Source organism: Lethenteron reissneri, chromosome 15 (genome assembly GCF_015708825.2).
Source record: "Lethenteron reissneri isolate LAM-NWPU_2019-01 chromosome 15, ASM1570882v1, whole genome shotgun sequence".
Taxonomy (NCBI): Eukaryota; Metazoa; Chordata; class Hyperoartia; order Petromyzontiformes; family Petromyzontidae; genus Lethenteron; species Lethenteron reissneri.
The window spans coordinates 11,368,611-11,395,612 of record NC_083793.1 but is presented as its reverse complement, the minus strand read 5'-3'; the positions used below and the strand labels follow the sequence as shown (position 1 = coordinate 11,395,612).

Below are 27,002 nucleotides of genomic sequence, written 5' to 3'. Positions count from 1 at the left end.
TATTGGTCCAATCGCACCGCGTGACCGGCTGCACGACCCAACCGCGTATTTGAAAACGTAATACGGATTAACAAACCCCACCTTCGATTGGCTCAATGGGCGGCACGTGACACGCGGAGGCGGCTGCGATTGGCTGTGGCGCGCGCGGAAAGAAAGCGGCCGAGAGGCAGAGCGAGAGGGGACCGCGGGCAGTGGGGACTGCGGGCCGGGTGAGCGTGGGCCCTGGGTCCCTGTGAGTGTGGGCCCTGGGTCTCTGTGGCCACGGTGTGGAGTTGGGATCTGGGTGAGCGTGGGCCCTGGGTCCATGTGACCACCTTGTGGAGTTGGGATCTGGGTGAGCGTGGGCCCTGGGTCTCTGTGGCCACCTTGTGGGGTTGGGATCTGGGTGAGTGTGGTCCCTGGGTCTCTGTGACCTCCTTGTGGGGTTGGGATCTGGGTGAGCGTGGGCCCTGGGTCTCTGTGACCGCCTTGTGGAGTTGGGATCTGGGTGAGCGTGGGCCCTGGGTCTCTGTGGCCACCTTGTGGGGTTGGGATCTGGGTGAGTGTGGGCCCTGGGTCCCTGTGACCACCTTGTGGGGTTGGGATCTGGGTGAGCGTGGGCCCTGGGTCTCTGTGACCACCTTGTGGGGTTGGGATCTGGGTGAGTGTGGGCCCTGGGTCTCTGTGACCGCCTTGTGTGGTTGGGATCTGGGTGAGCGTGGGCCCTGGGTCTCTGTGACCTCCTTGTGGGTTGGGATCTGGGTGAGCGTGGGCCCTGGGTCCCTGTGACCACAGTGTGGGGTTGGGATCTGGGTGAGCGTGGGCCCTGGGTCTCTGTGACCGCCTTGTGGAGTTGGGATCTGGGTGAGCGTGGGCCCTGGGTCCCTGTGACCTCCTTGTGGAGTTGGGATCTGGGTGAGCGTGGGCCCTGGGTCTCTGTGACCACAGTGTGGGGTTGGGATCTGGGTGAGCGTGGGCCCTGGGTCCCTGTGACCTCCTTGTGGAGTTGGGATCTGGGTGAGCGTGGGCCCTGGGTCCCTGTGACCGCCTTGTGTGGTTGGGATCTGGGTGAGCGTGGGCCCTGGGTCCCTGTGACCTCCTTGTGGAGTTGGGATCTGGGTGAGCGTGGGCCCTGGGTCTCTGTGACCACAGTGTGGGGTTGGGATCTGGGTGAGTGTGGGCCCTGGGTCCCTGTGACCGCAGTGTGGAGTTGGGATCTGGGTGAGTGTGGGCCCTGGGTCTCGGTGACCGCCTTGTGGAGTTGGGATCTGGGTGAGTGTGGGCCCTGGGTCCCTGTGACCACAGTGTGGGGTTGGGATCTGGGTGAGTGTGGGCCCTGGGTCTCTGTGACCACCTTGTGGAGTTGGGATCTGGGTGAGTGTGGACCCTGGGTCTCGGTGACCGCCTTTTGGGGTTGGGATCTGGGTGAGTGTGGACCCTGGGTCTCGGTGACCTCCTTGTGGGGTTGGGATCTGGGTGAGTGTGGGCCCTGGGTCCCTGTGACCACAGTGTGGGGTTGGGATCTGGGTGAGTGTGGGCCCTGGGTCTCTGTGACCACCTTGTGGAGTTGGGATCTGGGTGAGTGTGGACCCTGGGTCTCGGTGACCGCCTTGTGGGGTTGGGATCTGGGTGAGTGTGGACCCTGGGTCTCGGTGACCTCCTTGTGGGGTTGGGGTCTGGGTGAGCGTGGGCCCTGGGTCTCTGTGACCGCCTTGTGGGGTTGGGATCCCAGTGAGCAGGATCTGGACTTGGGGAGCCGTGCTGTGGTGTGTGAACTGAGCGAGTTTTCTGAGACTTGTGAGTGTTGTGCTGTGTGTGTGGGAACCGGTGTTTAAGTGCGCCGTCTGGGCGTCTGTCTAAAAAAAAAAAGCTTCGTAGCTCATCGGATTCCTCCAGTACGGTATAAAGATCCTGTGTGTGTGGTGTCTCTTGAAGGCGTACGTGGGGGGCGGGGAGCCGCGGTCGCCATGAGCGAGCTCAAGGAGTGCCCGCTGGAGTTCCACGATTTCCGCGCCGTGGAGCACACGCGGCAGTGCCCGCGCTACACGGCCGTGCTGAGCCGCCCGGCCGAGGACGGCGTGGGCCCCGAGGAGCTGGACACGCTGCAGCTCGAGCTCGAGACTCTGCTGGCAGCGGCGTCGCGCCGCCTGCGCAACCTCGAGACGGAGATCCAGGTGTGGTGGTGGTGGGGTTGAGGGTGGTCGGTGGTGGTGGAGGTGTTGGGGTAGAACCGGGCTGGGGAGCGAGAGATGGGATGAGTGGAGGAGGAGGAGATCCCAGGTGAGGAGAGAGTGGAGGGGTGAGCGGAGAGATGGGATGAGCGGAGGAGAGATCCAGGCGAGGAGAGGGTTGAGAGTGCAGGGGTCAGAAGAGAAGAAATCCAGGAGTGGGACAGGATAAGTGAAGGAAGAGATCCCAAGTAAGGAGAGAGAGTGGAGGAGTGAGGGGAGGGACCAACAGACTGAGACCCCGGTGAATAAAGGGTGAGCAGAGACATGGGGTGAGCAGACGAGAGATGCAAGTGAGGAGAGTGGTGTGACACAGATGAGGGGATGGTGATGAGTGAGCTGGTGGTCCTAATGAGGTGCAGGGAGAGACCCAGGTGATGAGGGGTCGCGAGGCGCGGCTGGTTAAGGGGATCTTTCAGTCGTGTTTTGAGCCACGAATGCATTTGCATACCTGTCAACTCATACGGTTTACCTGTATTCTTGTACAGGGAGGTTTCAGGTCCATACGGCGTACAGCCGTTTCAATACAGGCATTTTTTTGGTCTATTTGTTTGTGTATCTCCCTTGTGGTGAGACTTTGTAGGATGAACGTTGAGATTTATAAGGGCATGGGGTGACCAATAAAGTCTAAATTGGTCTGTGATGAGGTAGGCACTCATAAGGGGTTTAAAGGTATGGCACCATGACCATGACCCCTCCCTTGCCCCCCCCCCCTCTGTTGTGGTGCCGCACAGATCCTGACCGACTGGCAGGATCGTAAGGGCGATAAGAAGTTCACGAAGGCGGCCGAGCACGTGGCATCCTCCACAGGCAAGCACGGAGGCAGCAAACCCAAGAAACAGAAGCCGGACAGCAAGGGGAGCCATGGGTGAGTGCTTGCGGGGGACCTTACTACCAGCCAGTCTTCGAAACTACACACAATAATCATACCTGTCAACCCATACCGTTTACCCGTATTCTTGTACAGGGAAATTTAGTTTGAGTTCCATATGGCGTACAGCCGTTTCAATACGGACAAAAAAAGTGTCTTCGTTTGTGTTTCTCCCTTGTAATGGGACTTTGTGGGATGAACGTTGAGATTTATAAGGCCACGAGTTGACCAATAAGTTATGAATTGGTCTAATAAGGTAGGCACTGATAAGGGGTTGACGCCATCTCACTTGCGCGCGCGTCTCCTACCAAACGCGACTTCATGGGCGCGGTGGGTGACCCCGCTTGTGTTTGCACGGAGACGTTTATCACGAGCAGAAAATGTAAAAGATCTGAAAACCCCAAAAGAGGTGTGAAATTGTCCTTAAATATCCCAAAATCCTAAATGTTTTCATCCACAACTCATCCCTAGACTTTCTTGATGTTTCTGACCCAGGTTTCTCTTGACAACGTCTCAATGCCTCTCGTGTACACGTACAGTCTGTTGTCCCGTTAAGCGTGTTGTTATCATAACGATAATTGGATATAACGCCATGAATATATTAAGGAACATATGTTTTGTTATGCCGCGGATGTGAATTGGATATAACATGAAAGAGAGAATGGAACTACGTCGCGCGAGTAGGAATAAGCAGCTGTACGGCTGCTTCGTCGTAGCGTGACCACACAAGGCATTTGGATGCTTCTAGATGCTACCCACGCGCCTCAATCTTTGTTTGGCCTGCATACGCATCTCACGTGTTATTGTGTACTGCTTTACGCCCTCTATTATATATTAATTATTATAATGCGATTTTCCCATAACGCGGTGTTCTTCAGGAACGGAATTACTGTGTTATAGGAGAACAGACTGTCCAGCCCTTTTTCCCACTGCTAGCTGAGGGCCTCCTCACTCCACACGGGTTGTGGCGGTAATTTGACCATACTTCACCATGCTGGCCAGTGCTGTTTGGTGAAGGCGCAGGGAGCATCGTAGAAGTTTGGTACAACAATCGGCTTTTCTTATCTTCCCCTCTTTTCGGTGGCTCATGCCTGGTTTTAAACATCATCTGCATTTATCTGAATGAATGTCATCTACCCGTCAATTCCTCCGAACGCTGCTTGGCCAGAGATGGCTGCAAAAATCTCATTCAAAGTTTAGACCAGAAATTGGCCGGCACGTGCTCGCGCGTCAGACAAAATACGCCCTTCAAAGTTGTTGTTTTTCATTCAACAACGCGAGGATGTTTTTGGAGACACAAAGTCACCTGAAATATGGGACGAGCCTGGCTCAACCTCTGGCTCCCCTCGGGAGGTTCGGCCTTCCGTCGTTTGCTGACGCTAAAGTGACCGGTGGTGGGGGGCGGCGTGGTGCCGGTAGCGATGCCGAGACCGTCGGTGCGGGTCGCAGGCACGGCTCGGCGGGGACGGGGGGCGCCCACGGGGCGGGGGCAGGCGGTGGGGGCCATGGGCCTGGGCGGCCCAAGACCAAGAACCTCCAGCCCAAGTTCCAGGAGTACGAGTTCCCAGACGACGTGATGGACGAGCCCCGGGCGCCCAAGAACGACGCGCCCAGCCGGTAGCACGCGCACGTAGCACGCACATGCGTACTCGCAAAATGCGCGCACGCGTGCACACGCATACGTGCATGCTATGGCGCGCACAAAAATCCACACATTTTTAACCCACATTTACACACGCCCGAAGCACACACATCCACCAACTAAACGTCGGGTTTACTCTCCAACACAGCGGTGTGCTGAACTAGTAACTAATTAGCACGTTTTTGGTTACGTGACAAACCTTACTAATTGGCCGTGTCGAGTGGTGGCAGGTTTAACGACACATTCATATTTACGCAATCTAACCCAAAAAAACCCAAAAAAAACTTTATTATGGATGACATTGGTCGCGAAAGCCTACCATGTGTTAAACTGATGCACAATTTCACGAACGTATGCGCGCACAAGCAACTGTAGGCTCACGCTCACATATACATACATGCACGCACATGCATACAATTACACACGTACACGGCCATATATGCACGCGTGCGCAAATACGAACGTGTTTGCCGACACACATAGTTACACACAGGGACACCCGTATTTTCTCTCAAGTGCGCACAACAAAATAAAACGAGGATCCCTTCCCTGTCAACAGACTATTAGCTCACTGCACTACAAACCCGGTGGCCTATGTAACATTCCCACTTGATAAATATTTTAACTCTTTCTGGCCTCCCCTAGGGCGATTCAGCCTTTAATTGGTTCCTGGTGCGTTGTGTAAGCATCAGCATTGGGGAGACGATAGCAGCCAGGCGTAGTGCTGGCCACCCACCTGTTTGTTTGCTGTATGGCCTTCATTAGGGTGCTCGCTAACAGCACTTGCCCCACCAGTCTGTTAACGCTATACAGGGGAATCTTTGTCTTTTGCGCGTGATGCACAGCTTCTGGGCGTCAGTGGAGCCGTACTGTGCCGACATCACGGCCGAGGAGATCCGAGTCCTGGAGGAGCTGCTCAAGGTTCCGGAGGATGAGGCCGAATACTACAAGGTGAACTCCCACCCAGGAGTCACCCTGGCGGGCGGTCCCAGGCGCTGCCCCCCCCCCCCATCTCCATGCGTTGCTCATTGCACGTGTGCGTTGGCTGGGCCGTCGTAGGTGCTCGCTATCAGCACTTGCCCCAGCAGCCTGTTTCGGCTTTAATGGGGGGGGGGGGGGTTCTTATTTTAGCTGGGTCATGTAGCCCATGCCAGCCACCACTTGCCCCAGCAGCTTTCGATTGGATGGATAGAGGGGATGAATTGATGTGGCACGGACTAGAGAGGAAATGGGCTGATCTGGTACAGGGCGGGTGTGGAGCTGAGTGAACTAGCCGCCGACCGATGCCAGCGGTGTCAAGATCGCCCTCTGTAGAGGAGGCTCGTGAGGGATGCCACTGGACTGTTGGAGGCTGTCGCCCTCCAGCAATAACAACGGGCAGAGTTCTGGGCGGCTAAAACGTTGCAAGGTAGCGCAGTTGGGAGCACTCGTGGTGCATCTGCCAGTCATGTCAGTCTGCCAATAACACACGGGTCTGTCCTGTGACCTGCCAATGATCCTCTGACGCTTTACGTGCAGCTCGCCTTGCATGAGCGCTGTAGTGGCATCACTGCTGCTTCGTAGAAAAGGATGGTTTTTGGGGGTCTGTCAGTATCTGTGTTGGGATTGTAGTCGGGGCTCATATAACGTGTTGTGGGCTCATGTCGGTGTGTTTTGTTGTGTGTGTGTGTGTTGGAGGGCAGGTCCCCCGCTGGGCAAACACTACTGCCAGCGCTGGGCGCAGGAGGACCTGCAGGAGGAGCAGAGGGACGGCGCTCGCCCTGCAAGCGCGGCCGACAGGAAGAAGGGGACCCAAGGCACCCTGGGAAACACAGGTCAGGGGTCATTGGCACCAGAAGCGCTAATTTTTAAAGGTGTGTGGCCACAGCCACCGTCGGATTCTCAGTGCGGACGTTTTTCCGGAGCGCGGCAGGAACTGTGCGTGCGTGTGCAGAGGTGGACAACCTGATGCGGCGTAACGATGCGGGGACGCAGAACGAGCAGCCGGAGGACGCGTGCCCGTTTGGGCCGCTCACCCAGCGCCTGGTGCAGGCCCTCGTGGAGGTAATGGCCGGGTCCACTCCTGAGCAATTGGTTGTGCTTCTTGGTTGCCTGCAACCAGAGACGACGTCCACATTATAAGCAGGCGATTCGTTCGTGCGACCTGATTGCTCGGGCGTGAATATGCTGTCGACGGCCGTGGGTGCCACGCGCAGGGCAAAAAGCAACGTTCTTCACTGTGGCCCTTCCTGCCGGTAGTGTGATCATCATCACCGTCATTTATTGTTTACAGCCAGCAGTGCACCCACATGTGGCTCTATCGAAGGGGCATAACGTAGAACGTACTATCACAGTGGTAGAAAAATAATTATGAATGTCTGCCGAAAACTGTCATTATATATACACATGTAAAATATACACACTTGGCTATTTTCAGAACTCATGGGTACTTGTTGGCTCTTGGCCTTTTACAGGTTGGCCACCCCCGGTTTATGGCCTCCCTCCCATGATGCAGTACATCTCAAAGTGCCAGTGGAGTCATGACTCGTATTCATTCACCAGATGGCCATAAAGTGGTAATACAGCAGTGGGTTCTCAAATCCGTGGGGACGTTTTGAAAATATTACTCCCTTGTGTGCCTGTGGTTACTGTGGGTACTGTGGTTCTCGCAAGGATGCAAAACTTGCCATTTATGGAATTGGTCAAAGGACCCAAAGTAGTAAGACCCTCCTAAACAGAGTCTCAGGACTCGGCAAGGCCTTCCCAGGTAAAAATATCAATGGCATTGTTGCTGAGCACACAAGGCTCTGCTGAATCTTGATTTGAAGCTTTCGTAACTGCAGGTATCCATACTCTTAGTTATTTCGGTAAAGTCACGTAGTTAGAAATACAAATCACGACGTTTCGATTGCAACACAAGCAATCATCATCATCAGGTGGGAAAACCACAGAACAGATGTGTGAAAACCCTCCCCGTAGAGGTGGTCGTGATTTGTATTTTAACTACGTGACTTTATCGAAAGAACCAAAGAGTAAGGCTCTGCTGGTTGTAACGATGGTGTCCGCCTTGCAGGAGAACATCATCTCACCCATGGAGGAGTCTCCGATCCCGGAACTGGCCAGCAAGGCCAGTGAAGGGGATGGGGCGGCCACATCCCCCCGCAGCCAAGCCAAGCCCCTCAGGTAGGCGTGTGTGGTGTGTGTGTGAGGATCTGTATCGCTCCATGTTTGTTCGATGGACTGGTTACCAGCAGTGTCAAGATAGGCCTCTGGAGGAGAGCCATAAGCAACAATGGCGAGTGGTTAACCTTTTGAACTATGTAGCTCTTTTTCAGAAGCGACCTGGCCACAAATGAAAGCTCAACGAAGTGGCTTATCACGTGGATATTTATAGCAGCAAAATACTCTAAACGCACGTTTCTAAATGTTAGGGAGAAACCGGAGTACCCGGAGAAAAATCCACATGGCCACGGGGAAACTCCAAATATACAGCAGGCGTCAGGGTCGTGATCGAACCCACGACCTCCTGTGTACTGAGCGGGGTCGTTAAAATCTCGTCAATTAGTTACTAGTGTGCTTGAGAGTATACCTATAACATTTACAATTACCTTGAATCCCCTTGTTTACATGACAAACCTCACTAATTGGCTGTGTTGGGTGGTGGCAGGTTTAACGACACATTTATATTCATGCGATCTAACCCGAAACACCTCTTACAGATAATATTGGTCACGAAAGCCTACGTGTTAGACTAAACATCTCTCCACCGCGTAGTTAACATCTCGCCAGAGCAGAGGAGCGACCCTCACAGCAATGATCCTGGTGACCCAAATTCCATTCCCATGCTCACTGACAGCACCTGAACCACCAGTCCTGTTCATCTCTATCCCAGAGGATCTTTGTCTTTGTAACGTGCGCCTGCGAGCGCCGTACCGGCGTGCAGGACCTCACGTGTCTGATGTGCGTTGGTACGTGTGCGTGCGTGTGCGCGCGCTGGCCCACCTCAGCGTGCCGCACACCAAGTCGCTGGAGGCGCGCATCCGGGAGGAGCTGCTGGCGCAGGGGCTGCTGGACTCGGAGGGCCGCGGCGGGGAGGACTCCGAGGACGAGGTTCTGGCCGAGCTGCGCAAGCGGCAGGCCGAGCTGCGTGCCGTCACGGCGCACAACCGCGCACGCAAGCAGGACCTCCTGCGGTGAGGCCCTGCTTACTCAAATGAGCATGGTGCATTTGTGCTCGTCTCAGACTGCTTTTTGTGTTTAGTTTGCTGTCCTTCCCCCCCCCCACACCTCCGATTAGTGCGAAAGAAGTTCAACATGCATACATACATCTCCTGCTTACAACTCTTTGAGCCGGTGGTAGAAATTCTACATTTCAATGGCGGGGACGAGTGTCTGTCCGTAGAACAAACCAACTGTTTGACTTTCCCACAAAGTGGTACTTGTTTTATAAGGCCCCCAGAGGGATGATGCGCCGAGCAAACCCCAACCGGGATTTGTCCTGATGACCTTCCCGTTGTGAGCCGCTCGCTCTACCGCTAAAGCCACCTCACCAGATTGCCCATCCCCACCAGAGCGGATCGATTCATCCCACTGGGACATTTGTTGAATTGTCGCAATTTCAGAGTCGTGGATCAATTAATGAATGGTTTTGTTTAACTTAGTGGTGAACGGCTCGCGCCTCTCGCGGTGGCATGGGCAACGTGAACTTAGCTGCGTGCGACGTATCATCCGCGCAATGGGACCACGTCTATCCGCTGCTGGATGAGAACCTCCCAAAGCCCGTCGCCATCTCTCCCGTGGTGTTTCGCTTTGATGGCCAACGTCGTGCCGGCAGTTGGGTCGATTTCATTCCTCTTAGCCCCTGCGGTGGTCGTCCTCCCCGGCACACCGCTTCCCTTCCCTGGCAACGTTCTTGGCCGCTTATCGTCGTATCCCACTCACGTGCCCAGGCCCAAGCACTTGGCTTGACGGTCAATGTGATATCTTTTTTAACCTCCGTTTGTTTGTTCTCTACTGTGTGTGAGTCGTTTTATATTTTTGGGAACAACAGCATTACACAATTCAATGCACGTGTTACAAGCTTGAGAATACATTTAAGTCTGTTAACCCTTACCCATTCCGATGACGTACGTCATCAGCTTTCCTCCGATTCTGCTCCGATGGACGTACACTACGTACGTCATCAGAACGGATTCAAAATTAAAAGGCCACGCGGGAGGGGCGTGTGTGGCACAGTTTGGCGCCAGCTATTGTAAAGTTGCGGTCGTGTCGCTACGGTTCTCCGCCGTGAGTAGCGACGTCTTTAAAACAGCGGCGCTACTATGACGCCTCTCTAAGTAGAATGAATGCCGAGCCGCTTGCGCATTCACGAGATTCGGCGGTGAACGGGGACAGCCACACGATGCAGACGTCTCGGAACGGGAAAGTCTGTAATATTCTAATAAATAATAACAATCCTTACAATTACGTTGCGCCTGTAACGTAGCTCAAAACGTCTAATGGCAGCTGTCCAACGTGTGCAGTGTGAACCTGAACACGGCACCGGCATGCAAGTGGCCACCGGTCTGCCAGCAGGGGTGATGTTTCTATTGGTCGTTCCAATTTAAGTAAATTTGCGGTGTATTTTTCTAATCTCGCACTAATGGACCGACGACTCCAGCGCACACAGCCTACTGCTTTTGTCAAATAACATCACGGGAGACTTCACGTCCCATCGCGAAGCAAGCCTCTTCGTTGTACAGTAACACCCCGATTTACGTTTTTCCATTTTTACGTCATTTCGCAAGCACATCGTCGTTGTGTTACTAACACAGCTACCCAATTTGCGTCGCCTCAACCCACACACTCGCGTCGCCGACAGCATCGTCTGTCCTTTCTCGTTATCCGTTGTCCCTTCACTCGCCCCACCACCGTACCGCTACCCTGTAAACCGCTCCGAATGACGTCGTTTTGATATTCTTTGTCGCACATTACAGGGACGCAATCCCCGACGTTAACCCAGGGGGGTTGTATTACTCGTATATACGGTTAATACACCGGCGGTATTAACCAGGCCAGCCGGTGCGGCTTGACCTGCCAATCCTTGCAACAAGCGGTGAATGCGCCACCGCTGGACACACGTGGTCTCTGCCCCCGAGGTTCGGGTTGACGTGTACCGTGACGCGTCTTCTCGGGCAGGATGGCGCGGGAGGAGATGCGGCGTCAGGAGCTGCGCGCCCAGCGCTCGCGTGGCCGACACGGAGGTGATGGAGGCCTACCGGCGCATCATGGGCGCCCGGCAGAAGAAGCGGACGCCCACCAAGAAGGAGAAGGAGCACGCCTGGAAGGTGCTCAAGGAGAGGGAGAGCATCCTCAAGCTGCTGGATGCGTGAGGACGGCAACGGGTTGGGCGGGGGAGGGAGGAGAGAGGTTATCACCGCGTCGTCGGCCCTCCGGGGCTCGCGCCTGCGCCGTTGTTTCCGCGAGGGGAGATGTTGGCGTCCCGGGGGCGTGGATGGTGATGGCGGTCGCGTGCCGATCCTCGCGTGTGTCGCGTCGCGATTGACGGGTTCGCGATTCCGTTAACGGTCAGTTCGTCTCGTTTTTGAGCGTCTCGTCGCGTTGCCTCCTTTTCGTTTGTACAGTTTTTATTTACCCCCCACTCGCCGACACTTGTAACGTGAGCGCGTCGTCTGTATAGTTCGCAAGTCGCGACTTCTCACGCACGATTTAGATAACGTGTGCATCTTGAGCACAGGAATCGATTTGAACCCGATGCACCGTTACATGCCCGGTGGGTAGGGTGCTAGGCAATCGTCTTGCTGCGTTTCCACGACCCCGAAGAAGACGGCTCATTGGCCCAGGAATGGTCCTGGAGGCCTCTAACATTACATCCCATCCCCTCCTGTGGCCTGGGAGGGAAGAGATAAGAGATACAAATAATGCAGGCCTGGTGTGTGTTAGGAGTTCCCAAGTAAGTGTCTTGATTTATACTTCTCAGCCGTGTTTTAGATGTGCACGGCCCCGAAACTAAGTTCAGCGATGGGCACCAATCACCACACCTCTCGCTTCCTCGTTGAAGCCACGATGCCACCGCTGGTTTCCAAGGGCGGGCCCGGCTAACGGCGTGCAGCTCGCAAGCGAGCCAAGCAGAGGCCCTGCACGCAGGTCGGTCAGCTGGGCCCGGTTGAAGCCAGTGTGGGAATTCGGCCTGAGCCAAGTTGCCTGGCTCGCGAACAACCGGCACGCTTCCCAGTGGCAGTGGAAAAGGCAGCATTGGTATTGGTGTGAGGGTTTAGAGTCTCGGCTAGTGCTCGTAGCATTAAGAAAAGGTCAGGTATTAACCTCACAGGTAACATCATTAGGAGTTGGGGGCAGGGTTAGTGCTGTTTTAAGGGGTTAGGGTATCTCGGTAGTTCTGTGCCGTGTATTGAGGTAGTGGTAGTGTTTTGCAAGAAGGTTTTGGGGTTGTGGTTTTTGCGCAGGTGTTAGGCGTTCGGTTGTGGATATTTGGCGAGCCATCGGGACCCCACGCGTGTATAGCCTCGTCCTCCACAAGTAGCGTGTGCGTGCGGTGTGGTCGGTGTGTGAGTGGTTTCTACCTTCGTGTATGTGTGTGGTTTGTACTTCACTTTGAGTGTGGTCGCAACCAATGTGTGGTTTATAACAGTGTGGTCAGTACCCGGGTGGTTGGTATTTGTGGTCGGTTTGTACTCGTCTGTGTGATTTAGTGTCCGTGAGTGTGGTTGGTTCCTGAGTTTTGGTACCTGGTGTGTGGTTGACGTCGGAGTGCGGTTCTGTGGTTCTGCTCCACGTGGGTTGCACATGACAAGTTAAAACAAGAGCAATGTCGAGTTGCTGAACACTTAATAAATATTTTTGAAATCCCAAGCGCTTGCCGTGAATCCCACAAATACGTGCCGCTTTAAATACGGCTGCAGCTCGGCCTCGTAGAAGAGCGTGGTGTATTATTAGTCGAAGGTCGTGTGAACGAGTGCGTTAGGTGAGATCGTACACAGGCGAATGTGTTGTGTGTCGAGTGTGTGTCCAATTGACTGTGTGGGAATTAATGTCTCCGGGACGAGTGACAAACTTTCTGGGGGGAGGGATCGTTTTCTACTTTGGTTGCCACCCCGTCGTTAATCTTGACCATCGGTCATCATCCCTTCCTGCCCTACTAATGTGTCCTGCCCAAGCTTCACTTTTATTTTTAACACGAAGGCTTTCGCGTCCAATATACATAATATTAAATATTGACTTAACTTTCGTGTCTGCAGGAATTCCTATTCTTGGGTCTTTCGGTAAAGTCACATAGATCGGTTCAAATAAAATTTGTGTTATTTTCTTTGAACCTATCTACGTGACTTTACCGAAATACCCAAGAATATAATATATACTTGTTTAATTGGCTGTGTTGGGTGGTGGCTGGTTTAATGACACACATTTATGTGATCTAACCCAAAAAATACCTCTTATGGACTCACTTTTCTTATCATTCAACATTAACCACTCATAAATGTCCAAGAGATGGAACGATGGGGTCAGTCTGTGTGGCACGTGATGGAGGATTGTTTGTACATTGCAGGATTGTGCAAGAAGCCGGTACATTTTGGCAGTTCGTGCCTGGAAGCAGTTTTGGCCAAGAGCCAAAAGCCATCATCCGTGAAAAATGAAAAACCGTGGCAGCTACTGTTGGACGGTCCGAAGTCTACGTGGTATCGGATGCAGGTCGCAAGGTGGCCAAGTGGTGAGCATTCGGCCCTGTGAGTTCTAAAAAACACTAAACTATTCAACTAAACATTTTATTTTACCAGGGAAGAGCCACTGAGCTACGTAGCTGTTTTTCAGAAGCGACCTGGCTTTCTCAAATGAGAGCTCAACGAAGCGGCTCATCGCGTGGGATTTTCTAGCAGGCAAATACTCTATAAATGCATGTTTCTAAATGTGGAGGAAAAAAACCGGAGGACCCGGACAAAAATCCGCATGACTATGGGGAGAACATGCAAACTCCAAATATACAACAGGTGTCGGGGTTGGGATGGAAGCCAAGACCTGCATACCAGGCGAGGTAGGCAACATCTCGTTGGGTGCTCGGTTCAAATTCTACTTTTTTCTCATTTTAAATACAACTATATAATAAAAACATTTAAGAACCCAGGGCATTTTCATCCACCAATCGCTTGTGGCACAGTAGATATCGCAGCTGCGATTGTGTTCAAATCTCTAAACGAACTTTTGCCAACTTCGAAAGGTGACGTGATGACCTTGGCTGAGCTTAACAGCTACGTGCCGGGCTGTGAGCCATGGGGTCCCAGGTTCAAATCCACGACCTGTATACCAAGTGAGGTCGTTAACAGCTCATCCATAAAAGGTTGTTTTGGGATACTTCGCGTAAAAGTCGTTAAAACCTGCCACCACCCGAGACGGCCAATTAGTAAGGTTTGTCACGTAAACAAAACCTGCCAGTTACTCGTATAGCACACCGGTGTGTCGGAGAGTAAACTCACTACAACGTTTACAATTCGAGTCCGACGTTTCGGTTAAAAATGTACGCGATCTAACCCACGACGTGTTAAGCTGACTCGATCTCATTTGTATTTCCGATTGAATCACGCAAAGTCAAACGGGGAATGTGTTTATTCAATTTTACTAAATATTTCATACACGTATAAACTAAATCTGCAATACAAATGTCAAAAATGACAATGATGTAATAAGCAGGACATGGACTGCTCGCACCGAGCCCACGTGGGGTAGTGGGTAGCACGGTGGCGAGGAGATGTTAACTTCCTCGCCTGGTGTACAGGAGGCCGTGAGTTCGACCCCGACCCTGACGCGTGCTGCTGTATATTTGGAGTTTAAGGTGTCTCTCCCCGTGGTCATGTGGATTTTTAAATCCTTTATATTAAGTTCGCTTGCTTGCTTAGGACCGTGCAAATCTTTTGGTCGTTTTTTAACCCACTTCCCGTGATCCAATCGAGCTGACATTTTCCACACAGACTCGTTGTGCGTGACAATTAATGTTCGTGAAAACCTTTTTTTCCAAAATTTTACACTGTTTAGGACAAAAATATATTTAATTACCAATTGCTTAATGGTGCAATGCAATCATCTGACCCATAGGTGGCAGCCATCTCAAGCCAGAGGACGAGAGGACTCTAACCGCCACGCATATAAAGGATTTATAGTGAAAAACTTTGTTTTTACTGGTTATGCTTATTCTCCAGGTCCTCCAGGTTTTCCCCTCCACATTTAGAATCAACGTCACGCGTTTAGAATTATTTGGCTGCTGTAAATTTCCACACGACAAGCCACTTAGTTGAGCTAGAATTGTGGCCAGGTCCCGTCTAAAAACGAGCGTTAATTGCTCAGTGGGGGTTACCTGGTGAAACAACCAAAAATTGTAAATATTCTGACGCCGGTGTTTGCCTCCTTGCAAAGTAAGCGATGATGTCACTAGGGGGCGCCGTTGCATTTAAATTGACTTGGAGTGACGTTTTACGAATATTGTCATTGAACCGGGGTTTCGATTAATTGAAGCCGTAAGCCAAGGGGAGGGGGTGGCTTGCAACATAACGGCGAACTTTGCCAGCGAAATGCAACAAAAAAGTCGCGTGCAATTGGTAAAAGTGCGATTCCCAGTCGCCAGGAGACACTGAATGTGGTATAAAAACTGCTGCAACGACAAACATCCACGATTTTGTCTCGAGACAAAAAAAATTCAATGCCAAATATTGCCAACGATCCCCATTTACCCAGCAGCGGACTAACGTGATGTCTGGCAAAACAAACATAAATCTACAACACGTAACTTTGAGTGTCAAATTCCATTCTAAAAATCGAAGTTAGCATACCACCTGGGCAAACATTGACAAAACCATTCTCTCTCGACTCTCCCCTCCCCTCGCTCTCCTCCCAACTCTCCCGACTCCACTTCGTTGAGCAATCATTTGTGATAGCCACGTCGCTTCTGAAAAATAACTATATATAGTTAAGTGGGCGTTACCTGGTTAAAAATAGTTTAAATAGTTTTAAAATAGTTTAAATAGTATATTTGTAGTTTGCATGTCTCTTTCCTCGTGGTCACGTGGATCTTTTTTCTCCGAGTCCTCCGTTTTTTCCCCTCCACATTTAGAATCAACATCACACGTTCAGAGTTTTTTCGTTGCTTTCCATGTCCACCTGATGATAAGGCCACTTCGTTGAGCTTTCATTTCTGATAGCCAGGTCGCTTCTGAAAAAGAGCTACAGGTTGAGGCTCAGTTGGCCCTACCTGGTATAATAAACTAGTTTTATAAACCTGCCGCTGGGGGTGCCCTTTAAAATAACAATCCGTGGTTGAGGTGCTCACGGCGTGCAAAGAATCAGAATCTTTGTTCATCCTGGAGGAGGAGGAATCCGATGAGGTCTAAAGCTCTTTTCATCACAGATGGTTCCAGTAAAGAAGTCACAAAGTTGATTTGAAGCTTTCGTGACTGCAGGAATCCATAATCTCTGGTTCTATCGGTAAAGTCACGTAGGTAGAAAAAAACAATAAAAGAACACGACGTTTCGGTCGCAACACAAGCATCCTCACCGTCGTGTTCTGTTATTATTGTTTCTATCCACGTGACTTTACCGAAAGAACCAGAGAGTACGTCACGAAGTCACAACAAACACAACAAACACAATACAGGAGTTCAACGGAGAGGAACGGGAAGCGAGCAAATCGCCAAGACGCCGGCGCCGCGGTGCGAGCAGAGCGGCACCACGGAACGTAACTCGCCGTCACGATTCGCGACTCGGAGCAATCGCACTCTGGCTTTTCAAGCAGCACCTCAAGGCCTCCTCTCGATCTCTGCCCGGATCTGGTGGCTTTCGAGCAGCCCTGAGCTTGGATCCGCTTGTCATGATTGATTTGAAGCTTTCGTGACTGCAGGAATCCATACTCTTTGGTTCTTTCGGTAAAGTCACGTCGGTAGAAAAATAATATATCACGACGTTTCGATCGCCAAAAACCCCAGCAGTTTTTTCTTGCTGTGGTTGTCCCACCTGACGATCTATTATTTTTCTACCTCCGTGACTTTACCGAAAGCACAAAAGAGTATCGTCATTATTGTTATCGTCGCTGTTATCATCGTCACACGAATCCGGCTCCCAGCGGTTTACCTTCACCACCCACAGCGCTGGCGGCTGCGTGGATGTCTAAGTGGAGGGGGGGGGGCATAGTGGAATTTGACTTCTATATTTCGGGGGCTTGGGGGGGGGGGGTTCGCTTTGCCTCTCATACTTGGAGGGGCATTGCCCCCTCCGCCCATGGGGACGTTAAAGACCCTCCTCTGGACATGAGCACGGAGCGCACACCGGACGGAATCCGCACCCAGACGGTGGCGGGATGCTGTGGCGTGGCGATCACCGCGGCGAGATTCACCACAGAGGGAGGGAGAGTCGCTGCAGCAGCCACGGCCACCAGCTACAACCATCCGGCCCAGAGGGGGAGGTGGAGGGGGGCTGCAACCGAAACAACAAGATCGAGCCATTATTTCTCATTTCGAATTCGGTTTAATTCAAGAACAAAAAAACCCCTCAATCTTTCAGGAACCACAATTGTACGAAGCCAGTCCCTCCCTTCAAGAGCCGCAGGCTTGCCGACCCCTGACTCGCGTCCAGCTCAGTCAGCGAGCCAGCCCAGCCCAGCTCAGTCAGTGAGCCAGCCCAGCCCAGTCAGTGAGCCAGCCCAGCCCAGTCAGCGAGCCAGCCCAGCCAGCTTCGTCAGCGAGCCAGCCCAGCCCAGCTCAGTCAGTGGCCCAGCCCAGTCAGTGAGCCAGCCCAGCCCAGTCAGCGAACCAGCCCAGCCCAGCTCAGCGAGCCAGCCCAGCCCAGCTCAGTCAGTGAGCCAGCCCAGCCCAGTCAGTGAGCCAGCCCAGCCCAGTCAGCGAGCCAGCCCAGCTCAGTCAGTGAGCCAGCCCAGCACAGTCAGTGAGCCAGCCCAGCTCAGTCAGCGAGCCAGCCCAGTCCAGCTCATACTCTTTGGTTTTTCCGGTAAAGTCACGTAGGTTAAACAAGAAAACAAATAAATTAAATTAGAGCTCTCTTCGAGCTCTCTTCACTTGATACAGTGATTTTGCTGTGACTGTTCCACCTGAAGACGGAGGCTTGTGTTGCCTCCGAAACATCGTGATTTAATTTAGTTGTTTTCTTTTTTAACCTACGTGACCTTACCGAAAAAACCAAGAGTATGGATCCTTGCAGTCACGAAAGCTTAAAATCCAGTCCAGCTCAGTCAGCGAGCCAAGCTCAGTCAGCGAGCCAAGCCCAGTCAGCGAGCCAAGCTCAGTCAGCGAGCCAAGCCCAGTCACGCACAAACACTTCTTTGCTCTCGCGGAATTCAAGCTTGGTGCCTCTCTCACGGTGTTTCAAATCGCCGAGGTCGTGCACCGGAGCAGAATCCCCGTTAGTTTGAAGATCATGAATTAGATTTTAACGTAGAAACAAAAGTAAATTTTTTATAATTATATATATATTGTTTTACAATACACTGTATATGTTTGTTTGTCTCTTAATTGTGATTCTTAGTGTGCTATTGTTAGTTGTAGTGTTCGGGTTAGACGTGTCTTATTGTGTGTGCTCTCTAGTTACGGCGTGGGCTCGGCATTTCCCAATGCCTCCTGCCCAGCTCGCACGGCGACTTCGTGAATGAACGCACGCACGCGACCAACCACGGTGGTGGATCTTTGCATTTCTGAATGTGTGGGGCGTGTGTGTGAATGCACGAGCATGGGGTGTTTGTGTATTGTGTGTGTATGGTGTGTGTATGGGGTGTGTATGTGTGTGGGGTATGTGTGTGGGTGTGTGGGGTGTGTGTATAGGGTGTATGTGTGTGTGGTGTGGTGTGTGGGGTGTATGGTGTGGTGTGTGGGGTGTATGGTGTGTATGGTGTGTGCGGTGTGTGTGTGTGGTATGTGTGGTGTATATGGTGTGTGTGGTGTGTGTGGAGTGTGTATGGTGTGTGTGGTGTGTGTGTATGGTGTGTGTGGTGTGTGTGTATGGTGCGTGTGGTGTGTGTGTATGGTGCGTATGGTGCGTATGATGGGTGTATGGTGTGTGTATAGTTGTATGTGTATGGTGTGTGTATGGTGTGTGTATAGTTGTGTGTGGTGTGTGTGTATGGGGCGCTGTGCTCACACCAGGAGCGCCACGTGGTCAGTTCGCATGTGACACTCCGGGGACAGCTGTGCGCGCCCTTCCTTCCACGGGACACGGGGCACGTGACACCGGCTCCATTAGCTGGCTGGCCCCTCGGCCCGCAGGTGAGCACAGGTGAGCACAGGTGAGCCACGCGAGGCGGTGTCGCACCCGTGGCGAGTCGTGTTTCTGTTGTGGAAACTCGCCCCTTCTATTCACTGCGCCCGTTGCACCCTCGCACCCTCCGCAAACACTCTCTGTGTGCGTGCGTGTGGAGCTCAGTCCGTGCTCGGGCGAGAGCCAACAAAGAGCCCGGGGTGATGGGAAGAGAGGGGGAGCGCGGGGGGGGGGCGAGGAGGTAACTGGGTAACCGAAGCGTTTAGCCGGAGCAACGCATCGGTTCCCGCACGCGGTGGATACCGTTCACCTGCCCGCGTGCGAGCTCACCTGAGCAGGTGAACGTGGACACGCACGGGCACAGGTGCGTACATGCGAAGGCGAGCGGGGGTGCGGTCGGATTCTTGTAGCTATCTGTGCGGAGGTTTAGTTGTCTCCGGCTGAGTTGTCTTCCCTCCCACGCGGTGCCGGACTCGCATTGCTCGGCCTCGTGGCCAAACGTCCCGGTGCGGCAGAATCCTCGTGACTCAGCGAAGCTCTCCTGGGAGGGGGGCAAATGGCATTGTTGTTATTGTGAATCTCGCAGTGACGAGATGTTAACCACCTCGCCTGGTATGCAGGAGGTCGTGGGTTCGATCCCGACCCTGACGCCTGCTGCTGTATATTTGGAGTTTGCCGCGTCTCTTTGTCTCTCCCCGTGGTCGCGTGGATTCTTCTCCAGGTCCTCCGGTTATCCCCTCCACGTTTAGAATCAACGTCACGCGTTTCGAGGATTTGTCCGCTGCACACTTCCGCAATATGAGCCACTTCGTCGAGCTTTCATTCGTGATAGGAAGGTCGCTTCTGAAAAAAGAACTACGTAGCAGCTCAGTGGGGCTTTCCTGGTCAAATAAAATGAAACAATGTAGCGTGGGCTTCGTTACCACTTGAACAGAGCGCGCAGGTGGACGTGCGTGCAGGTAACGCTGGGCACGCGTGCGCCTACACACCTGGGGTCTACCTGTGCCGGGGCAGGAGAGGGAGGGGCGGTGGGTGCCGTAGGGGAACACGGGAGACCCCCCTCCCTCCCTACCCCCCTCCCCATCCCCCTCGACCCCCCGCCCACCTCCCCTCAGTCCTATTCAGCCGCGGACCCCAAAATTCCCCGCGCAGAGCCCGCGCAGAGCGCCCGGAACGGAGCCACTGCCGGCTGCTGCTGCTGCCCCGGGGTGCGTGGGCGCTAGGGCAGCGGGGGGGAGGGGGGGGGTTACATAGACCCCCTGGGGGGGTTACGCGGACCCCCTTGGGGGGGGGGGGGTTCGTGACAATGTCCCCCAGGGGGGGTGCGCGTCCGTGAGGTGGTGTATAAATGTGCGCAGTGATATCGTGCGTGAGAGTCACCGGTGAATGATCGCGTGTGAATCTGCCAATATTAACTCCCTGGGATCACATTGCAATCCGTGTGGTAACACTAGAGCGGTCTAAACATACCTTTCTAAACTCATTGATCGTAAACAAAGCGGTGTTCTCGAGTAATCAGCGAGCGCGTCCGTTGATTGTTGTTGTATTATTATTATTCGCTTGCAGTCACTTAGCACGTTGGGATGGATGTATCTCACAAAATGGACAAGTTGGTAAAAAAAAATATCGACGTTCATTATTCGTACATTTATTTTCCCAGAACCATGTTGGGTGAGGCGAGGCGTGGCGGGGTGAGGGGTGGGTGTACACTCGGTTGAAACAGCATTCAACAACATACTCTTTGGTTCTTTCGATAAAGTCACGTAGGTATAAAATACATTTTACCGAAAGAACCAAAAGTATGGATCCCTGCAGTCACGAAAACTTCAAATCTATAATGAGCATTCAACACGGCGGGGAGAGCAGTCACAAGGTTGAGAACTACCGGATTAAGGTTTAGAGCTAGAGGGGTTTGGGTTGGAGTTTGGTTCAGGTCGATAGAGTGATGGGTTAGAGAGGGTCATGGATCGAGTCGTGGTGGTGAGTCGTGAATGAAGGATAGTGGTGAGGAGTTGGTGAGTGGTGAGAGGCGCAGAGTGATGAGGGTTCAGTAGTGAGGGGTGAGGGTGAGGAGTTCTATGTCGTAAGAAGCGTTTAGTTTTTAGGAGCGGTGAGTGGCGGTGAGTGAGGAGCGGCGATGTGTGAGGACGAGTGGTAACCTATGAGTGTATGCACCGCATGTTAAACTTCTTTCGCACCGTACGCAGCCAACCGCGCTAATCGGAGGCGCGGGGGAAGGATACCACAGCCACACCGACATCGCGGGGCTCAGGAGGCCATGAAGAAGGCCTGGCAGAAATGGGGCCACAAGAGAGCCCTGGTGCGTGGCCGCCTCGGGGTGCAGCTGCCGGAGGCTTCCAACCTCGTGCGCGTCTTCCTCAGCTCCACCTTCTCGGGTCAGTGAGGGGGGACGCTCGGCTTCATCGGTGGCTCAGGCTCCGTCCGTTCGTCTTGCCGGGAGGGCTGATCTCGCTCTCACACCGAGGGACGTATTTGGTTTAAATGCGGGGTCTACAGACATCGTTATTTCGGTCCAATAGTCAGCCAGTCAACCGGTCCGTCAGTCAGTGAGAAGCTCAGTCAGCCAGTCCGTCAGTTAGGAGCTCACTCAGCCAGTCAGCCGGTCCGGAAGTAATTGAGGAACTCAGTCAGCCAGTCAAACGGTCCGTCAGTCAATCAAGAGCTCAGTCACCCGTCAGCCGATCCGTCAGTCAGGAGTGCAGTCAGCCAGTCAGTGAGGAGCTCAGTCAGTCAGTCAACTGGTCCGTCAGTCAGAATCTTAGTCAGCCAGTCAACCGGCCCGTCAGTCAATCCGGAGATCAGTCACCCAATCAACCGATGCGTTAGTCAGTCAGGAGTTTAGTCAGCTAGTCAGCCGGTCCTTCAGTCAGTCCGGAGGACCATTTTACCAGGCAGTGAATCGGCTAGTTAGGAGGAAAATTAATTCGCCAACCAGTTCATCAGTCAGGGGGTCAGTTAAAGCAAGCAGTTTATCAGTAAATTCGAAAACTCTATGGATCGTAGAACCGGTTCCATCGGTTTGACAATTGGTGATTTAAGGAGCCCGTCATTCCAATCAATTAGTAAATAGGCCACTCGATAAGACGATAATGTAAGGCGAGGAACTTAACCTATCTCCAAACGAGTCGCGGGGTGGAGTGGGCAGATCGTAGCTGCAGCCACCCAAACAACCGCAGCATGGCTCAGGGGTCACAGGCACACGGAGGGCTCACGAGCGAGACTTCCATCGAGCAGCGGATGGAGAATGTGCGGGTGATGCCGTCGCTGGCAGCAACCGTGCATTTGTGAGCTCGAGTCCCGGGTCTCTGTGACCCCCCATGGTTACGGGGTCTCTGTGACCCCCCATGGTTACGGGGTCTCTGTGACTCCCCTGGTGGTGGTGGGGGTCTCTGTGACCCTGGTGGTGGTGGGGGTCTCTGTGACCCTGGTGGTGGTGGGGGTCTCTGTGACCCCCATGGTTACAGGGTCTCTGTGACCCTGGTGGTGGTGGGGGTCTCTGTGACCCTGGTGGTGGTGGGGTCTCTGTGACCCTGGTGGTGGTGGGGGTCTCTGTGACCCTGGTGGTGGTGGGGTCTCTGTGACCCTGGTGGTGGTGGGGGTCTCTGAGACCCTGGTGGTGGTGGTGCGGGTCTCTGTGACCCTGGTGGCGTGGCCACGGTGACCCCCGCAGACATGCAGACGGAGAGAGACACGCTCCTGGACAAGGCCTACCCCGAGCTGCAGGCCTTCTGCCAAGAGCGGGGCCTCACCTTCGAGGTGAGCACACCTCTCTCACCAACCCACTCACCCACTAACCACATCGCGCCGCCGATTAGCACGGTTGGCTACGTACGGTGCGAATGAAGATCAACACAAATATACGCCGTACGTGTTGCCTCAGCAAACCCTTGGGGAAAATTATGTTAGCCAGGAGCACCTATGACAGCAGGCACGGCACACGAGTGACCAGCACCACGCCCGACCGCCTTGTTTTCCTCGTGGCGATGTTTATGCATCGCACCAGGTACTCATCTGAGGCTGACCAGGTTCAGGTCATCGTCACTGGTGTTGGCCTTGAGCAGGAATCGAACTCGGGGTGCCGGGTTCGTAGCGCGGCGCGCTGACCGCTACACCGCCGCTTCCCACTAACCAACCAAGACACCAACTCACCCGCCAACTCACTTGTTTACTCCCCTGCTCACTCACCCGCTCGCTCGCCCACTGATTAACCTGTCCACTCACCCGCCTACCAATCAATCCTCTCACCAGCATGCCACCCATGCATCCGCCTACCCACTCACCCTCTTACTCACCCGCTCACCCACCCACCCACCCACCTACCCACTCACCCTCTTACTTCCCCATTCACCCGCTCACCCACCCACGCATCCCACCTACCCACTCACCCTCTTACTCACCCGCTCACCCTCTTACTCACCCATTGACCCGCTCACCCACCCACGCATCCCACCTACCCACTCACCCTCTTACTCACCCATTGACCCGCTCACCCACCCACGCATCCCACCTACCCACTCACCCTCTTACTCACCCACTTACTCACCCTCTTACTCACCCACTCACCCACCCACCTACCCACTCACCCTCTTACTCACCCATTCACCCGCTTACCCACCCACGCATCCCACCTACCCACTCACCCTCTTACTCACCCATTCACCCACCCACCTATCCACTCACCCTCTTACTCACCCATTCACCCACCTACCCACTCAGCCTCTTACTCACCCACTCACCAACCCACCTACCCACTCACCCTCTTACTCACCCATTCACCCGCTTACCCACCCACGCATCCCACCTACCAACTCACCCTCTTACTCACCCACTCACCCACCCACCTACGCACTCACCCTCTTACTCACCCATTCACCCACCTACCCGTCTGCTCACCCCTGCACCCGTGGTGGTGGTGGTGGTGGCGCAGGTGGTAGACATGCGCTGGGGAGTACGTGACACGGTGGCGGTGGACCACATGACCACGGAGCTTTGTCTGCGGGAGATCGAGAGCTGCCAGAAGACGTCTGTGGGCCCCACCTTCGTGGTGAGTGAGTCGGGGGGAACAGATTCACGCGTTTGGCTTTCGCGGCCGATATTAGCCGTAAGCAGAAGATTGGAGAAACTCGGAATCGAGCGGACGAAGCCGAGGTCTTCGCGGGCGTTACCGAAGCAGGAGGATTTCTCCACAACTCCGGTTGTCCGCTCTGATGGTGCTTCGTTGTAATTATTGGCGAAACGTTGTAAATGTTGTGCGTTTTACTCTCCCATACACCGGTGTGCTGTACTAGTAACGAATTGGCGCGTTCTGTTTACGTGACAACCCTTACTAATTAATTAGCGGTGTCGGGTGGTGGCGGGTATAACGACACATTTATATTTATGCGATCTAACCCAAAACAACTATATTACGGGGGAACAGAGTTGGAAGCGGTGACGATTCAACAACAACGACGACTTACAGCTCTTGGTCAATACATGCCAGTATGAAGGCCTCCCCACGCTGTTTAGATCACGAGGGTTGTCTGACCATACTTCACCACGCCGGTCAGTGCCGGTCGATGAAGGAGGGAACTCGGGACCGGTTCAGAATCAGAATAATTTCAGATTACTTTCCGAATTTGTATTCATACTGGAGTGAGTAATCCGATGAGCTATTAAGCTCCGTGTTTTCGCAGACGTCCACTGGTTGCTCATGTGAGCCGTGGCCGGGAATTGAACTCGTGTGGCTGGGTTCACAGCGCCTTGTGCCAATCACTGCGTTGCTGCCCCCCCCCTATCCTCCCGATCTCCTCTCTCCCCCTCTCTCCTGGTAAGACAAATAGTATTTTTTGTATGTTTTTTTTAATTTGCTTACATTTCCTATACGCTGCATTCCTATCGTGTTTTCGTATTGTTGTTGTGACGTTCTGACCCCGTGCCGCGACTGGACATCTGTGAAAAAGAGCTTGATAGCTTATCGGATTCCTCCAGGATCAATACATATCCTGATTCTCTCCTCTCCCCCTCCCCTCCCGCTCTCTCTCCTCTGTTTATCTCACTGCCCACTCCCCCCACCTATCCCACCACTCCCTGCTCTCTTGTACCTCTCCCCTCCATCTCTCCTCTCCCTTCCCCCTCTCCTCCCGCCCTCCCTTTCTCCCCCCCCCCCCGCTCTCTCTCCACTCTCCCCCCCCCCCCCGACCTCTCCCACCATTCCCCGCTCTCTTCTCCCACTCCCGTCTCTCCCCCCCATCCCCCCCGTCTCCTCCCGGCTCGCTCGCAGGCCCTGCTGGGGAACCGCTACGGCTACCGACCGCTCCCGCGCACCATCCCCGAGGCGGAGATGGAGGCGCTGCGCGGCTGCTCGACCCGCGAGGAGACGGAGCAGCTGGACGCGTGGTTCTGGCGGGACGCCAACGCGGAGCCGCCGCTCTTCCTGCTCCAGCCAATCACCGCCCTGCTGCCGCACTTCGACGACCAGGCCAGCCGACGCTCTCGCTAGCTCGCTCGCTCTCTCTCTCTCTGATCTGCACGTTTAAAACAAACAGACAAACATTATAGTGAGAAAAATAATAGATCACGACGTTTCGATCGCAACACAAGCAATCGTCATCAGGTGGGACAATAAAAGCAAGAAAAAACTGCTGAAAAACTGATGCCTACTTCAGCAGTTTTTTTCTTGCTGTGGTTGTCCCACCTGATGACGATTGCTTGTGTTGCGATCGAAACGTCGTGATCGATTATTTTTCTACCTACGTGACTTTACCGAAAAAAACAAATAGTATTGATTCATACAGTCACGAAATCTTCAAATCAAGATTATAGTTAGACATTTAATCGTTTATCGTAGGAGTCGTTTTTTAGGAGGGTCTTGCTGCTGTTGCTGCCGCTACATTGCGTTTTTATTTGACAATGTTTTCAGCTAATTCACAACGACTACTGTGGACAGCGACTCCTCTACTTACGAAAGAGTTAGGATCCATAGGTCTGTTCGTAAGTCGATTTGTTCGTTGGTCGTTAACTTTACTCCTGTCGACTCCCAACATGTTGTACGGCGTGTCCACCAAACAAGTCGTGGATTCTCCTGTAGATGCCACCGGTTCACAACGCTTCATCACGTCCACTTCAGTTTCCATCGTAAGAGTGCGTCACTTCTTCCGACCACCCTCAACACTTTCCCCACTCTGACGCGTCTGAGACAGTGCAGAGGTTGACGATGTTCGTGAAAAGCAGAGAAAACGTCGTCGTTAGCCGGCAACACAGCAAGAGACAATCGCGGCTGCACAGGCAGAAATTCAGGGAATGCTGGGTAATGTTACCCAGCAAGCACCGCCATCTATTGCGCGGTGGTTGAACTCGCGACTCGCGGTCCGAACAGGCAACTCGACATACGGACCAGGTTCTTTCGTGTCTCTGAAAGTTCGTAAGTCGAATGTTCGTAAGTAGAGGAGTCCCTGTACCAGGTGGGAGGAAAGCGGAGCAACCGCACAAAACCCGCGCCTTGGGCGAGTTGGCAACGCTCCATCCCCGTTCAGATGGAAACAGATGACTATTCGCCCCCTTGACGTAACCGCCTTCTCCTGGCGAGCCAGGGTATGGCAACCTCCTCGTCGTCCACGGGAAGCGAGTTTCACTACACCATCGGTGTGTGGTGATCCACCGACCCTCGCTGATGCTCCCAGCACAGAAGTAGACGATAACAGGCAGCAGCAGCAGCTGCAGCAGCAGCAGCTGTGGTAGCCACCGCTGCACTCCCCTTTGTTCCCCTACTCCACTCAGCCCCCTCTCTCCACTCGCTCCATGAGGACCCCCCCCCCCCCCCACACCATCCCCTATAGAGGGGAGTGGACATACCGTGTCAACCCATGCGGTTTACCCGTATTATTGTACAGGAGATGTGAGTTTTCAGGTCCGTACGGCGTACAGCCGTTTTAATACGGGCAAAAACATTGTCTATTTGTTTGTGTTTCTCCCTTGTGATGGGACTTTGTGGGATGGATGTTGCGATTTATAAGGCTACGGGGTGACCAACAAGGTCTGAATT

The 27,002-nt window shown here is 53.5% G+C and overlaps 1 protein-coding gene and 1 pseudogene across 1 annotated transcript in view; both read left to right on the top strand.

Moving 5' to 3' along the window:
* Positions 1-140: 140 nt before the first annotated feature.
* On the top strand, positions 141-11,102 carry LOC133342521 (transcriptional adapter 3-like; annotated as a pseudogene).
* Positions 11,103-18,959: 7,857 nt separating this feature from the next.
* NWD1 (NACHT and WD repeat domain containing 1) overlaps positions 18,960-27,002 on the top strand; it is a 37,532-nt gene continuing 29,489 nt past the window's right edge. Inside the window, exons 1-5 of the mRNA XM_061551651.1 lie at positions 18,960-18,976; positions 21,166-21,354; positions 22,650-22,735; positions 23,907-24,023; positions 25,242-25,439. Of these exons, the coding sequence (XP_061407635.1) occupies positions 21,237-21,354; positions 22,650-22,735; positions 23,907-24,023; positions 25,242-25,439 (519 nt within the window). The 5' untranslated portion in view covers positions 18,960-18,976; positions 21,166-21,236. The remainder of the gene's footprint in view (positions 18,977-21,165; positions 21,355-22,649; positions 22,736-23,906; positions 24,024-25,241; positions 25,440-27,002) is intronic.